Below are 17,030 nucleotides of genomic sequence, written 5' to 3' on the forward strand. Positions count from 1 at the left end.
AACCGATAATGGTGAGGAGTTAAGTCACATAAAGCGGAAGCGAGAGTGAGAGTGAATTCGAGAGTAGGAGCATAAGAGCGGCAGAATTAGGTCATGAGTAGTGAAAATTTGAGTGAAAATGCATGTGAAATATGAAAATTGGAGTGCGCTCAGAGCGTAAGAGTAACACTTCTTAAGAAGGACGGTGTAATTTAAGTGGAAAGACACTCGTAACCTTGACTTAAGTAAAGTGGTTTTCTTTTTTTCTTTTTCTGTTAAGAGAATAACATGCTTTGAGTGTCGATACACCATTGGAATAGGACTCTTTACCATTTCATGTGCTTTACAACTCTTGTAACACACAATAAGAGTTAACATGTATCAATTTAATTGGATGTAAAGGCTAAACTAGTATATCAAATTAAGTTTAAAACTTTTATAAAAGTTATAACTGTATCAAATTTAACCAACAGAATCATCAAAAGATGAATATAGTACAATGATGATTTCTATAATTTAAAAATGAATCAATCCGCATAGTACAAGAATGGTTTCTATCATTTTCATTTTCTGAATTTAGTCTATATTTCAATTTTAACTACATCACTTGTAGTTTAAAACAAAGCTTATTTACCTCACTTTTCGTGAAGTGTGTGTATATATATATATATTAACAATTCAATAGTTTTTTCTTAGCAATAAATTCACTTACACAACGGTTATGAATGGAGTATTTGATTTATTGACCTTATAATTTAAAATGTGAAAAAGTACAATTGAACCATTGGTTTTATGTTTTAGGGTGAATTTTTAAAAAAACTATATATAATGTGATAGGAAACTTATGTTAACAAGCTATTACCAACTAATAATAAAATCAAAACTATATACATGTATAAACATCACAGTTCAAAATAGATTGGCTCATTTACTTATATATTGTGATTTGAATGGGCTCAAACGGGCGTTTATTAGTTTTGAAAATGAAATTGAGACACGAAATTAAATTAAGTTATACTATTTAAAATAAACCAGACTAAATCAACAATTTGAAAAGTTATTGAAAAATTGGCCGTATTTCTCACTTATTGTTACTTTAATTTTCAATTTATTTGAACTCAATCTCCAAAAGGGGAAAAAAAAAAAAAAAAAAAAAAATTACACTTGAAGGGTATTCAAAAAGTAAATAAATAAAACAAAATAAAAAATTAATAAATAAATAAATCACTAGCCATCTTATCAAATTTATTTATTTACCTAAAATTTAATTTTTTGAAATATTTTACAAAATACTACTTAAAATGATAAAAAATTAACCTAGTTAAGTGAGAGCGAGAATTTTGTTGTCGTGGTAAAATATATATATATATATAAGATAAATGTAAAAGAAAAAATGATTTTTATAGGATAGAAATCGTAGAATGATAAAAGACGGTCCAAGCCGTTCATTTGGCGAGATGAGGATTGAGGTGGCCCACTGAAGTCATTGTACATTGTGTCTTTCTTTATATGCTATCTCATCTCGGTGGTGCATAGGGTTTTAAAATTGGGGAAGATAAAGTCTCCTCTTCGATTTCGTGTGTGATTCTGTGGATCGACAAGGCTTTTGCTTTTCTATCCCTCACAATCAGGTTTGAATCTAATCACTTCTTCTCTGATTGCTTGCTTCTGGAATCATTTGTCAATTTGGTGTGCAATTACTTAGATCGTCTCTTGATTTATTCAAGAGATTTTGTATTGATTTTATACTTCTCTGGTCGAAACAGGCGTTATGTCTTCCAATTCGCAGAAGGATGTTCCAACTTCGGGTAAGAGGAGTTGTTGTTTAGCTTTATATATATATATATATATATATATGTATGTATGTATCTATTTCAATTTTATCAAGGTGCTGTTCGATAAAACTGAATTTTTGAAGTTGTGATTATAGTTTTTTTTTTTGGAGACTCTTTGAATCTCAAGTGTTCAGTGATAAGTTTAATCCCTCACACTTAAATCTTACCCTAAGGGACACTTATTCTTTCAAGTGGTATCAATAATTGGTCGTCAAACACACTTGATCAATGAGCCCTTAATTTGTTCACAATGAAGCATTGAATTGAGTTATCAAACACCACCTAAGATTTGCAGGTTTTACCCCAACCATGATTCTGTTGATACTTGGATTTGGATGCAATGGAAACCCTTACCTTGTTTTATCAATAATGTTCACCTAAATGATAGATCAAGGTGCTGTTGCATAAAACTGGAAATCAAATGTTGAATAACTTTAATATTGAATATTGAATTTTAGATACGTAGTGTTTAATTACTGAATGTTCAAAGATCTTTTTGGTGTCGTCTGAATTAAACTTGATAACTAAAAGATCTGAAGTTTGAAAACTGGTTACCTTATAATTTTACCGTAAGTAAATTTAATAACATTGTTGTAATAAAATGTACAAAAATAATTATATTACATTGAATGTTACTTCAAACTAAAACTCTCAAAGTAATGTGTAAAACTTATCCAATTTTTGTTTATGTTGAATTGTGCATTATTTTTTTGCACCATCTTTATATATGCTGGAAACTCCAATTTACATATAAAAGAATTTGCGCAGGAAAATATGTTGCAACTTGGAAGGGACACTTTAATTTCCATTCACTTTGGACCTCTATTTCCTACATTGAAGTGTTCTCTTGCACCATCCTTATTACCAATTTAACAATAATATCCTTTTAATGGAGTGTTCTTATACATGACAACGGTAGGACTTTATAAAGGTAGGAATTTATAAAAGAAGGAACAAAATTATCTTTATAGAAAATAAAAAAAGATAAAATTGTAAAGTTACCTAAAATATAGAAACTCTACCCAGATTGCAATTTAAAAATTAGAAATTTTAGTTTCATTCAAAGATCAAGTGAGCTAAAATATCTAACATTTAAAAATGCCTTTTTTTAGTTACCAAATACATTTAAAAGCAAAACTATAAAATCAAAATTCTTTTTAAGTGGTTAAACGGGAATCCCAAATGGGCTTTTAGTCAGACGTGTGCAGCTAATTAGACCTAGAGAGGGTGAATAGGTCGTATGGATTTTAATCTCAAATTGTAGTTGTTTGCTAGATTCTCGTTATTTGTGATTTGAATCCAATTTCCAAACGGGTTTTTAGTCCAGAGCTTTTAAGTTTGTTTGCTTTGGTTGTGAAGATTGTTTTTTTGAACAAATAATTTTTGTTGGTGTTCTTGGTATCCGCATATGATTGCCAACTTGGATGATTTATTTATTTATTTATTTTTGAGGCCTCATTTCATATCTTATGGTTATGACTCGATTTGGGATTATTGAATGATAAAATTTTTGAGTTATTGATTATGTTCATATAACTCATGTTATTTTTCTGGTCTTTTTGTTAGATGAAAAGACTAGTCCAGCAGAGAATATGAAGGCGAAATCTGAATCAACCTCATTGGAGACACAATCAGGACAGAGAACAGCAACCGGTGCACCAGAAGCTGGGTTTCCTGGAAATCCATTTGATTTCTCAGCTATGGCCGGCCTACTTAATGTATATCATTTTATGCACTTCTTCATATTTAGATTAATGCATGTCAAACTGATTAGAGTCACTAACATCTCCATTGCATCTTATTGAATATATCTCTTTTTATTAACTAGTTTATGAGCTTCAATAGAACCGGGTTCTGTGTATTTTTTTATTACTTCCCGAATAAAGATCTTTTTTTAGCCACTTCTATATTCTACCAAAGAAAAAGAAAAGAAGTGAAATTGAGAAAAAATAGATGCAGCATTTCTTTTTCTAAATATTGTCATGAATGTTAAGACTGTTAGCTATTGGTGAAGATGTAGATATAGGTGGCATCAAAGGTTGTGTTGAGGTTGTTGGAAATCTTTGGAACCAAAGATATTTTCGGTATAGCCCACCTCGAGTTACACGAATATGTCAGTCCTCTAAATCTTAGAAAGTACCTGGCTCGGTGGCTGAAGTCCAGAGTTCAGAGAGGTGACCTCTCCTTGGCTGATGCTGTTGTCGGTGAATCTTTGATGATTTAGGACTTATCAAGCAGATTGGTTGTGATGGACTCTTTGTTATGGCTTTTAATCTCTCAATTTTGCTTTTAATCTCTCAATTTTGTTTTACTTGCTGCATTACATCTGTTGTCAATCTTTTATTAGGTAGGAAAGGGGATGTTAATATTTTTTAATTGTTTCCTCAACCGAAATTATTTTTCTTGCCTTTCCTTGACATTTATATAGGTCTTATGCAGTCTACTTCTGCAGTTCCATGTCTCAATTGAGATAATGTTTCATCTTTCCATTACTATAGTCTATGCATTAGATGTAGGAATTTAATGTCAGATTTGGTCATTTTTGTATGAAGATGAATTTCAATTGCCTGGCAACTGATACAAATTAGAATTAGTTGTATAATCTAGCCTATAGGTGGACTGATCCTTTGAATATTTGGAGACACGATTTGGGCCTTTCCTGCTCACAAAATTTCAAAGTTTTGGGCGCTGTTTGAAGTATTGCCACCCTAAGGTCCAATTGGCATGGGGAATTCTTGTTCAGTAACTAATGTGTGGACCTCGTGGTTGTCTTCACAATGCTCAGAATCTAGATTTTCTTACCACAAAGTTTAAAATTTATAGTTTCAAAATAGGTTTTGATTTTAATCATGGTAAATAATATTGAAATTTCTTTTGGGGACTTGAGGAGTTTTTAAAATTCATGTTGAAGTTGGCCAGTGATGTGAAATTATGTAACCAATGCAGGATCGATGGCAACAAGTACTCAGGCAAGAAAAATAAAAAAAATTACATTCAAATTCGGACTGGAAGGGTTTTAAAATTCATGTTGAAGTTGGCCACTGATGTCAAATTATGTAACAAAATATTAGTATTTAATCAGTTCCATCTCCCCCTCAAAAGTTTTTTTAATCACTACATGCTAAATTGTTGCCTCATCCAGTTCTAATTAATTTCTCTTATATATTGCTTTTAATAATCCATCATGCAACAAATTCAGGATCCAAGCATTAAGGAATTAGCTGAACAGATAGCAAAAGATCCTTCATTTAACCAGATGGCCGAGCAGCTCCAAAAGACTTTTCATGGTGCACCAGCCGAAGAAGAAATCCCTCAGTTTGATACACAACAGTACTATTCGACCATGCAACAGGTTATGCAAAATCCTCAATTTATGTCCATGGCTGAGCGGCTTGGTAGCGCGTTAATGCAGGTATATATTTATTTTTGTTTCCATCTTGGTTAAGCTTCTCATATGTTGAATTGGTATCTGGTCGTTGAAATTTTAATCATGTGATCTCGTATTTTCTCAGGATCCATCAATGTCCAGCATGCTTGAAAATTTTGCTAATCCATCACACAAGGAGCAGCTTGAAGAACGCATGGCGCGAATAAAAGAAGATCCATCTTTAAAACCTATTTTGGATGAGATAGAGACTGGTGGTCCTGCTGCAATGATGAGGTCAATAATATCAGCATAAGCTTGTATTATTATTTTTATTGTACTACACTTTTTACGGTTGTAATATTTTATGATATATGTTTCACTCATAACATGATAATCTGCGACGCATATTTTGTCATGTTATACTCTGCATGTAATGCTGACATTGTTGGTACCTTTTGGCAGTTATTTTACAAGAAAATAATTTAAGCCTCGTTTTCTGTAAAACTTTATCAGAGTATTAAGTTATTATGCTGTTAAAGCAAACCATTTGCAGGTCACTTCTGGCTTTCATCAGCATCCTCTGCAAACAATTGCCTTTTTTTCTGGTGCCACATATATATTTTTTTATCTGAGATTGTAGTGAACATAATTATTGTCCTTTTTTTTTTTTTTTTCCCTTCTAAAATGTTAAGAGTACATTAAGAATTTTCTGATTGTGGTAAATTTCAGGATGTTGAAACTTTAAACAAAAAGAAGGGGGAAGAGAAAATGACTAGTTTTTATACCCCTCCCCTCGGAAAGCATTTCTTTGGGGGAAGATAAAATAGTATATCAGGCTTCAAAAGCCTCGGTTAGGACCTACCCTATTATGTTGTTGCCTCTATATTGATCAACTGTGAAGGAAAATGATCATCCCACTAAATATGTTCCGTTGGGTTTATTTCTCTACCTAATTTGGAGCCTTGTTCGCTTCCCTTAAAATGTAATTGATTCTTTTGGTCATTTTCCTTCTCTCTTGTTGGTCATTCCATAGTTTTCCTCACTCATTCTCTCACACATGGCTTGTGTTTGCCACCCTTTCATTCTACAGGTTTTGACATTGCATAATACAATTTCATAAGTTCCTTGGACTAAGTTTACCCTACAGTTAATGAAAGCAATGCAGGGGAACATATTTAGTACAATTTTTTCTTGTGAAAAAAATAAATATCAGCGTGACACGTGATATGAAACTATTGAACTTATTTTTTTTTCAAATTTTTTTTTTTTTTTATAAATATTTTCTTTATTCTCTCTCTTCTTTTTAACATATTTATTTATTCCTTTTGTTTAGGTACTGGAATGATAAAGAGGTCCTACAGAAGTTGGGCGAAGCGATGGGTCTTGCAGTTGCAGGAGAGGCTGCCACTTCTGCTGAAAATTCTGGGCTAGAGGAAACTGAAGAACCAGGAAATGAGGATGAATCCATTGTTCATCACACTGCTAGTGTTGGTGATATGGAGGTACTGAATGTTTCCTGTAACTCTCTTCTCTAGAGTGTTATTTGGTTGGTTTAATTGGTTTGCTTTTATCTGTGATCAAAGTTGTGATTAGTCTGCAAAACTATAGCCAGATTTTACCCATGCAAAAGAAGAATAAATTAAGTAAGGAAAAAAGATTACTGATGGGGAGATTGTTTTACTCAACATCCCCATCTCCCGTATGTTGTGCCTGAGCTGAAGCATCTTGTGTGCTCTTTTTGATGGTGCAATTTAGGTGCAAACCACATGGCTTTTGGTTGTGGCTTCACACTTTCCTTTCTCCAAACTTCTTATTTTCATATATGATTTTTTATTTATTTATTTATTTTCTGTTTTTTTACTTATCCGAAAGAAAATATTTAAATGGTCAAATTTTAATCCCATTGTCATTTTATTTTTAACTTATTAGTTAGATTCTCTCTCTCTCTCTCTCTCTCTCTCTCATGGTAATTATGCATGTCTATAAATGTTTATGTTAATTTCTTGTTGAGTGTGATATTGTACCTGATTACCATTATTTGGTAAAGTTGTTTTCTTCAGTTGGTGCTAGTTAGGTGTCCAACTGCTGCAGTGTTATAACAGCACAAACATTTTTCCTTATAAAGTTCGTTAAAATTGATAATTATGTTTGCTTAAGCAAAATACCTAGCCCTCTTTTCCTTTGGTTTACTCCTGTAGATTTTTCTGCTTTAATCGGTTGGGAAAGACCTTGATCCATTTTTCCATCCAATGCTCAACCATTAGCATATGCGTAAATTTGAGGTGCTTAATCAACTTTTTTGGTGCTTAAAATATGCTTAAATTTGATGTTCTTAACCAACCATGTGGGTTTCTTTTCAGTTGGGAATCATACTGTTAAGTCTTTTTTTATTTTTTGGAATATTTGGACATTTTTAATATATTTCACCTTTGATGTGATAAAATTGGCTCTCTACTTTATAATTCAAAATAGCTTAGTGTACGTTTGAGTTAAAAAAAAAAAATGTTGGTGTTATATTTGCTTTTATTTTTGGAGAGTTTTTCTTCATAATTGGGAAGATTACATAGAAAATATTATACCCAATAGTCTGAACCCTCGAGTTTACACTCTTCCCAGCACAAAAGTTACCGAATACTAAAGCTTCCCTGTTGTGGTCCTTTTCCATTGATCTCCTTAGTGAAAATGTAGTTAGGTGTAGTCCTCCTCTGCTAGTCTCTTCAATTATGTTATGGTGAATTTTTTTTACAAGTAATTTTTTTTTTCCCTGTATTATGCTCTTTTTCAGTGGATAATTTAAAAAATTAATTCACTATTTATGATTAGGGCTTGAAAAATGCACTAGCCTCTGGTGCGGATAAAGATGAAGAAGATTCGGAGGGAAGGACAGCATTGCACTTTGCATGTGGATATGGTGAGGTATGTAGTCACTTGAAATGAAACCTTTCATCCTACATTCTGTTATATTTTTTCCTACATAATTCTTTATATGCTTTTATCTTCTTGAGTTATAGATTCTAATCAGCCTATCGAATGGGCATACTGATATGAGCAGATAAAATGTTGAAATATGGATTGTTCAGAACACTTCTTAGTCTCACTTTATTCCTTGTAGATATATTATGAAAATATTGGTTTTGCAGTTCCTATGGGCTAGTTGTTCCTTACTTCTACAATTGTGGGTTAGTTTAATCTATAATGTTCTTTGAATAAGGTGATTTCTATGTTTGAACCAGCCTTGTAGTATTGTCCTTAACCTCAAGAATGTGTGGTGATATCATGTTGGAGTTGATTGAACAATCATGTATGTATAGAAAATATTCCTATGATATTAGTTACCTAGACTTGTTTAGTTACTGTGGACTTGTGGTGTACTTATGTCAACGCGGCCTGATACAAGTGTCCTCGACTATGGACACAATTAGTGCTCCAGAATTGTCCCGATGTTAACCTGGAGTTTGATATAAACTCTTGATAGTCTCAGTGTGCTTTACATAAGAGTCAATCTATCATCTTAAATGGGTGCTAAGAAGTGTGGAGCTCATCATTTGGTGTCATGGGATCAGTTTAGATTTCTTGAAATGTCATCGTCACAACATTTTGTTATCTGTTGCAATCGAGCTCCCTTTATCTGTAATTGGCTCATTCTCCTTTATTTATTATTTATTTTGCACACTAGTAGTAGTATAGAAACACAATAAAACAATTTCAGGTGAATGTGTCTTTCAGATTTTTTAAGAGAAAATGTGATAAGAGTTGTAAGAGGCAATCTGCTAATATTTTGGAATTTTCAAGTGAATTTTGTTTGCCCGTTATAGCCCACTGAACAACTTGGCATTTCCGTCTGTTCATTCTAAATCAGGCAAAGTGACGGAACATTGGCCTGTTTCTTCTTCATGTTTTGAGCTGCTGATCAAATGCACGTAATTCCCTTTCAGGTGAAGTGTGCTCAGGTCCTTCTCGAGGCTGGGGCAGCGGTGGATGCTTTGGATAAGAATAAGAATACCGCTCTTCATTATGCAGCTGGTTATGGCAGGAAGGAATGTGTAGCACTTCTGCTGGAGAATGGTGCCGCAGTGTAAGCCAACCTTTGCGTGGTTAAGATTTATCTGCCTGTAATTGACCAAACTCGAACCTATTCACCTTTTATGATATTTTTCCATTCTTGTTGCAGCACGCTCCAAAACTTGGATGGCAAGACGCCCATTGACGTTGCCAAGCTGAATAACCAGCACGAAGTACTGAAGCTGCTGGAGAAGGATGCTTTTTTGTAACTTTGTAGACACTGGCTTATGTGTACGTTTGGGGTATTCCCGTGGGGTATGAACATGACAAGGATGCCCCTCTGGACTCGCTGCTGCTTTGCCCATGTTACATCGCTATCTTTTTGGTTCATCTCACATGGTCTTCAATTTTAAATTGCATAAACAGTCTCTTTCATGGGACATAATGTATGTTGAATGGATATGACATGCCCGTTGCTCAGGCTGGCCAAGGTTATTACTTGATGGTTTCAGTAGGTACATATTAAGTTTTGTATCAGGATTAAATTATGATGGTTCATCATGGGTATATTTCCTTGTTTGCTCTGTTGCTTGTAAGTGTTATGCGCTGCTCAGTCTAAACCAATATTTACTTGTATGTGAAACCGTTAAAGAGGACCAAAAATTCTAATGCCATGTTTGGTTTGTGGATTAAAGTTCCTTATCTTTTTAGACGAAAACATAATGAAGGACAACCAAATGTCTCTAAACTTGAATTTTGATTTCAACTTGAGAAAAAAATTAGTGGTTTCTCCACTTAAATGGAGTAGGGAATGCTTTTTTTATTAATTATGTTTCGGAAGATGGTACGGTGGGTTAGTCTACGTGGAAAGTGTGAGGACGAAGGACAGTGCTCGTAGGGTTCCATAGCCGGGTGAGATAGTATGGTTTTTGTCACTATAGGTTCCATAGACGGGTGAGATCAGTTTGGTTGTTGTCAGTGTCCACTTCCATCGGTAGCCAATTAAAGTTAGCAGAATCGATACGTGTGACACAGATACAAATTAGTCCGTATGATTCGCACGATGAATCGCGATATGTGTAATAGGAAAATTTTGTTTCCCAACCTCACCAAACTTTTAAATTTCTAAAATTATAACTTTTTCTTTCTTATCCCTTTAATTTTTAATTTTTAATTTTTTAAAAAAGGTTAAAATTCTTTTCTTTTTTCACTTGTAGTATGTAACTTTTTCCCCCCTCTTCTTATCCTTTTGATTTCTCTCTTCTTATTTAAATTTAATATTGTAATTTCATGAGGTTAATAATTTTATTTTATTTTATTTTTTAATTTTTTACTGTCTCTTGATTTGAACAATCTATATTTTTCATGTCGTTATTACTAGTATTATTATTATTTAAATTTATTTACAATGTCGTCCTTAATTGAAGTCCTAGCTCTTAAACACACTTTTGATTGGATCAGACTCTAATACCATCGGGAAGGAAAGTAAATGAGTGTGTATATTTTTTGCCAAAGTAAATTTATTCACACTGCGTTCCCTATATGAATGTAGATTAATGTTAACGCATTTGTTATAAAATTGAAGGGTACTTGTACTTATCATCTTCTTCCCTTTCAAAAGAATAAAAATAAGGGTAAATTGCATTGAAACCCCTAATGTTTCGATCAATGCCACTCAGCGGACGGTCAATGAATTTTTTTACATTGACACTCCTGAGGTTTCAAAAATATGCATTGACACCCCTATAGACTATTGTAGTATCAAAGAATGACCAGCTTGCCCCTTGACTTGTCAACAACCACTCGTGAAATGACCATTTAACCTTCCTAATTAATCCCATTTCACTTAGAAACCAAAAGACACCATAATCACCGCCACGATACCAAATAGAACACACAGACACCACAACCACCGACACCACAATACCCAGACAACACCGCCGCCGCCACAACACTCATCCTAAACACCAAACATAACACACATTTACAGGCCAAATCATATACGTACACCAAACAGACACCATAACCACCGCCACCACAACACTCATCCCAAACACATGCCTAAATTATATACGTATATATAATATAAGATACATATATACGGAGTATATTATAATATGCACACCATATATATATAGTGTTTTGCTAGCAACAGAGGCGACTGTTGCCATCACTTGCCTATTTTGATTGGCTAGAATTAGCCCACGTGCGTGGGTATATATATTTTTTTCTTTAATGTTCTTGTTTTAAGAGACATACCTTGGAGAGAGAGTTTTAACTTACGAAGCCTGTTATTGGGTTTCCTCCTTCCTTTTAACCGGCCATTGCATTTTTTTTTTTTTCCTTCCTTATCATCACCAAACAGATGAACAGATGCAATTATATATAGAATCAGTATCAATTCCCTTATGAACATATTGTTCTTGCAATTATATATATCAATATATATCATTTATATATATTGATAGTACATATATATAGATCTTCTTCTCAAAAATATATCATTCTATATATATTCATAATACATATATATAGATCTTCTTCTCAAAAATCCATTTATATATATAGTTCTATATATAGAATCTAAATCAGTCCAACAATTTCTATTGACTGAGTTTGGTGATGATGAGGAAGGAAAAAAAATAGAAAGGAAAAAAATGCAATAACCAGTTGAGTAAGTCAAAACTCTCTTTTTAAGGTGTGTTTTTTAAAACAAGAGAATTAAAGAAAAAAAACATGGCCCTACGCATGTGGGTTGATTCTAGCCCATCAAAATAGGAGACTGATGGCAACAGTCAACATAGGCGAGTGTTGCTAGCAAAGCTCATGTATATAACCCCAATTTGTGAGTTTGTGAGTATCATTGTAGTTGTAAGTTGTGGGTGTCACTTATTAGAAGCTGATGTGGCATGTTGACAAGTCAATACAACCCTAGCCAAATCCTCCGTGGCAATTTGAAAAGTCAAAAGTCTCGAAAGGTCAAATCTCGAGCACTATAAGCCCTGGCATCTATCTAGGCTCTCAAGCCTCGAAAGATCAAACCTCGAGCACTCTAAGCCCTGGCATCGCTCCAGGCCCTCAAGTTCCGAAAGATCAAATCTCGAGCACTCTAAGCCCTGGCATTGCTCCAGGCCCTCAAGTCTCGAAAGATCTAATCTCGAGCACCCTAAGCCCTGGCATCGCTCCAGGTCCTCAAGCCTTGAAAGATCTAATCTCGAGCACCCTAAGCCCTGGCATCGCTCCAGGCCCTCAAGCCTCGAAAGATCTAATCTCGAGCACCCTAAGCCCTTGCATCGCTCCAGGTCCTCAAGCCTCGAAAGATTTAATCTTGAGCACCCTAAGCCCTGGCATCGCTCCAGGCCTTCAAGCCTCGAAAGATCTAATTTCGAGCACCCTAAGCCTTGGCATTGCTCTAGGCCCATCAAGCCTAGAAAGATCAAATCTCGAGCACTCTAAGCCCTGGCATTGCTCCAGGCCCACCAAGCCTCGAGAGATCAAACTTCGAGCACACAAAGCCCTGTGATCGCTCTAGGCCCACCAAACCTCGAGAGATCAAACTTCGAGCACACAAAGCCCTGTGATCGCTCTAGGCCCACCAAGCCTCGAGAGATCAAACTTCGAGCACACAAAGCCCTGTGATCGCTCCAGGCCCAATAAGCCTCGAGAAGCTGATCCTCGAGCATCCCAAGCCCTGGCACCACACTAGGCCCATCAAGCCTCGAAAGACTAACTCTTGAATACCTTGAACCCTGGTGTTACGCCAGACAATACTGTTTTGAAATATTGGAGCTCCTTAGCACGAGATGAAGGTAGGATCTTCATGTTATAGGAATCCATATTTGGGAAACTTAGGAGGATCTTGGATTGGTGGATGAGAAGTCAAGAAGTGCCTTCGCTTTCGGCAAGGCCCAATTAACAAGATGATGGGATTATATATGTCGTGACAACAAACCTTAAAATCACAATTAATGCTATGTCAGGCTTGACCAACCGACGGCCAAACAACATTTAATGCCCCTGATTAAGGGAGAAGTGACATGGCAACGTGGGACAAGGCTCGAGGAAAGGATTAGACCCTTCAGACCCCTAAATCTTTAGGATTACTTACGTAATCTGGATTGGGGGTGATGCATGCAAAGGACCATGCATGGAAGGAACCATTGGATAATAACCAATGGAATCCAGATCTATAAATGGCACTGTCCTATGAAGAAAGAACCAACCCCCTAAAGGAAGAAAAGTTGTCATGAAATATTGTATATTCGCCCTACCACCATCTTTATCTTGATAGTTGGTCTTCTTCTTCTCCTCCTCCTACATTGAGCATCTCCTCTATTTTCTTTCGTATTTGTATTCTTGATATCTTTATTTTATTGCTGTTTATTATCTAGTAGAAAAGAACCCCTACATAAGTATAAAATGGAAATCGAAAATCCATCTAAACCAAATTGACCATACCCTAAATTCTAAGTATTATATATACACACACACGCCCGTATATAATAAATATAAATCTCAAATTGAGAGAGTGAAAAACCCCAAATGATTTTCTTACACGTCTTTTGATGTGGGACTTATTCAATTCCACTGATCCATTAAAGAAATTGCAGGACTCGACACTTGAACTATGAGGATTGAGTTACCGCCGGAATTTGGACGGAAACGTCGGCAAATGAAAATGACATGGTGGTTTAGAGGACTTGCGGGAGTGGAGCCGACAAAGTGAGAGGAGCAGAGAAGGGTCGTCAGTCGATATAGCGATGGTATAGTGTTCTCCCGATGAAGAGATGTCGTGTCTGTGAGTGACGGGGCGTGGGAGATTCCGGTGATGATGTCAGTGCATGGGAGCGTGTGGATTGGGTGTCTTCATTTTTTTTTTTGGGATAACTATGGTGGATTTAGAGTGTTGGCTAGCACCGGAGGATAAGATTGTGGGAGGTGAAGAGCTTGTTGGCGTCACGATCTTCGCCAGTGAATTTGGTCCAATCTAATGGAGCTTGTGGAAACGAGTGGTAATGGCTGCTGGTGCGAAAGATGTTGTCCATTTGGATCTGTTCAGGATGAGTTGCTGTGGATGGTTAAGGTTTGGTGGTGTTGGCGTTGGCATAGTGGGGGTGGGGGTGGGGGTTTGAAAGCAAAACTTTGAGAGGAATATGGCCTAGTTTGAAAGTTTGTATTTTTGGTCCACGTGGGGTAATGTGAGGGTGTTTTAGTCAATAAACATTACTAATATTTTTTTTTTGAATAAAATTGAATTAAATATTCAGGAGCATTTATGACATTTTAAATAGCAGGAGGTGTCAATATAAAATAATGTGTTGACCAGTCACTTAGTGGCGTTGACTGAAACCTTAAAAGGGTGTCAATGTAATTTACCCTAAAAATAAATATCAACTTCTACCCTTCAAAAATATAAAAATAAGTAAGGGCATATTGAATTTAATAGGGTCACCATTCTTATCAATAAGGGATACTAACCCATCAACTTCTATTTATATATATATTTTTAGGAAAAACTACAAATAGATAGAGTTAGGAATATTAAATAACAAAATAGTCTATTTTAAAAGTTTACTTTTCAATTTGATTGAATTAAACAAAATAATTACAAATGTATCAAGAATTTTTGTTAAGGTCCAAAATGCCTTCCAATCTCTCAGTCTAAAATACCAAAATATCCTTCTTAATATCACATAACTCCAAAATACTAAAAAAAATCGGAAACTATCAAACCTTGCTGAAGTCGGTGGTTTCTGTGCTTGAAAAAGCGTTGTGCATGAGAAGAAAAAAAAAAAAAAAAAAATCCATAAAGAAAATCGAATCCATTACAATAAGAGGAGCTATTATAGAGTGTCTTAAAAACCTAAATTTATTTTACACATCTTCTCTCTATATTACTGTGCCAGTATGGGTACAACATATGATAGCCATCATAGCCTTCTCTTTGTTATAATCCACAATACCCTCTTCTGGTTGTTAGTATTTTCTTTATTCAATTCCATACAGATCCACTCTCCCTCTCTCGCGTTGGATACACCCCCACAAGGTTGCAATAATTCGTTCTGGCCTCTTCTAACTCTTTGATTTGAGTTTGAAAAAGCAATTGGGTCATTCATATACTTAGCAAGAGTACCTTTCTTATTTCCTAGTAGCTGAATATTTTTCTCCAATACTAAGAAGAGCTGCAAGGGAATGATTTCATCATTACCTTCCTCCTGTGTTCTTATCATAATAGTATAGGTTCTTTTGGCAAGTTTATTTATTTATTTATTTATTATATTTTATTCTATAATGTTGTGAATTTGGTCTTAGTATAGATTATACACAGCCACTTTGAACAGATCATTTGGTACAACTTTCTGTGATTATATATATACACACACGGTATATTTTGTTGATAATTAAACAATTTTATTCAAGAAGGAAATAACAACTAAAGCGATATCCATTTTGGAATTATATTATCTTAAAGATATTTTGGTAATTTGAAATAAGGGGCTTGAGGGTATTTTGATCCTTAATAATAATTATTGATGCATTTGTAATTATTTAATTTAATTCAATCAAATTAAAAAATGAAATTTTAAAATAGACTATTTTATTACTTAAAACTACTAACTCTACTTATATATAATTTTTCCTATTTTTATTACTTTATTTTTGGGACAGCAACTTCTCCTACCTTTCAATCATGTTATTTGGAACCTAACAAATTGCAAGAGTAACGGCTGATTGAATTTAATAGGGACACCATATTTATCAATAAGGGTACTAACCTATCAACTTCTATTTATTTATTTAATTTCTTTTTTTTGGACAGCAACTTCTTCTAACTTTCAATCATGTTATTTGGAACCTAATAAATTGCAAGAGTAACGCCTGATAATAGGGTCACCATACTTATCAATAAGGGGTACTAACCTATCGACTTCTAGTTTTTTTATTTTTTGGGACAACAATTTCTACCTTTCAATCATGTTATTAACCTAATAAATTTCTAGAGTAACGGCAGATTGAGTTTAGCCAACATTTTTACTTTATTTATTTTTTTATTACAGAATTATATATGAAAGTTTTATATTTGCATATTGCATATACGTGAATCTTTCTAAGTCACGCAATCATTCTCAACAAGTGTCGTTCTCAAATTCTGAGCTCACTTTCGTACTTACCCTCCGTTTACGTTTTGGCTTGAATTCTCATTACTCGAATTTGCTCACGTTCATGCTCCCAATTTATGTAATTTAGAGATCTCTTAACATTTTGGGTTTTATAATTAGCTTATACTTGCTAATCCCATATACCCGAAAAAACTACAAGCCGATAGTTATGGAATTGAAAGGTCATTTGATATTTTTATGAATCTTCGAATTTATTACCACTGTTTGATATATACCGAAAAAAAGAAAAAAAATAAATAAATAAATGTAAATTTGCAATTTACACTCAAAGCCATATCATAATAATATATATCTTTTTATTGGAGACTTTCCTCCTCCTGGTGATGGAAGAAAATTTCTAAAGCCATTCGTCCTTCAGTTTTTTTTTTTTCTTTTATCCTCTTATTTTCTCTCTACCAAACAAGGAATTTTTTTTTTTTGTCCCTATATTCCTCCAAACGACATAAAAGGTGAAGAAGTAACGGCAAAGGTGACCCAAAGAAAATGGTCAACGGACTCAACCCCCAACTTAACGTTTGGCTCGATATTTTAATTTTATAAAATTAATAAACTACATAGTAGACTTACACGTTGGCATTCCATATACCGCTAACCGACAGTTTTCCGAAAAATCAGTAGATTATTTATTGAGGTGTGTTAGAGAAGGACGAGCAAATCATAGGTTTG

At 34.4% G+C, this 17,030-nt stretch overlaps 1 protein-coding gene across 1 annotated transcript; it reads left to right on the forward strand.

The window, feature by feature from the left end:
* Positions 1-1,459: 1,459 nt before the first annotated feature.
* Positions 1,460-9,767, forward strand: LOC132293745 (ankyrin repeat domain-containing protein 2A-like). The gene is made up of 9 exons (XM_059791352.1): positions 1,460-1,610; positions 1,746-1,787; positions 3,381-3,532; positions 5,014-5,226; positions 5,327-5,475; positions 6,515-6,683; positions 8,005-8,097; positions 9,117-9,256; positions 9,353-9,767. The coding sequence occupies exons 2-9, from the start codon at positions 1,751-1,753 to the stop codon at positions 9,450-9,452; spliced, it is 1,053 nt and encodes a 350-aa protein (XP_059647335.1). The 5' UTR covers positions 1,460-1,610; positions 1,746-1,750; the 3' UTR covers positions 9,453-9,767.
* The last annotated feature ends 7,263 nt before the right edge of the window (positions 9,768-17,030 follow it).

Source organism: Cornus florida, unplaced genomic scaffold (genome assembly GCF_030987335.1).
Source record: "Cornus florida cultivar Cherokee Brave unplaced genomic scaffold, ASM3098733v1 CherokeeBrave_3.0.0_Hap2_Chr02, whole genome shotgun sequence".
NCBI classification, from domain to species: Eukaryota; Viridiplantae; Streptophyta; class Magnoliopsida; order Cornales; family Cornaceae; genus Cornus; species Cornus florida.

What these genes read in the sequence shown, in the direction of transcription:
- LOC132293745 (XM_059791352.1), top strand. Translation starts at nt 1,751, where the DNA reads ATGTCTTCCAATTCGCAGAAGGATGTTCCAACTTCGG. An exon ending in GGTCCTGCTGCAATGATGAG is followed by an intron (nt 5,476 to 6,514) that starts GTCAATAATATC and finishes CCTTTTGTTTAG; the next exon opens with GTACTGGAATGATAAAGAGG. An exon ending in CTAGTGTTGGTGATATGGAG is followed by an intron (nt 6,684 to 8,004) that starts GTACTGAATGTT and finishes ATTTATGATTAG; the next exon opens with GGCTTGAAAAATGCACTAGC.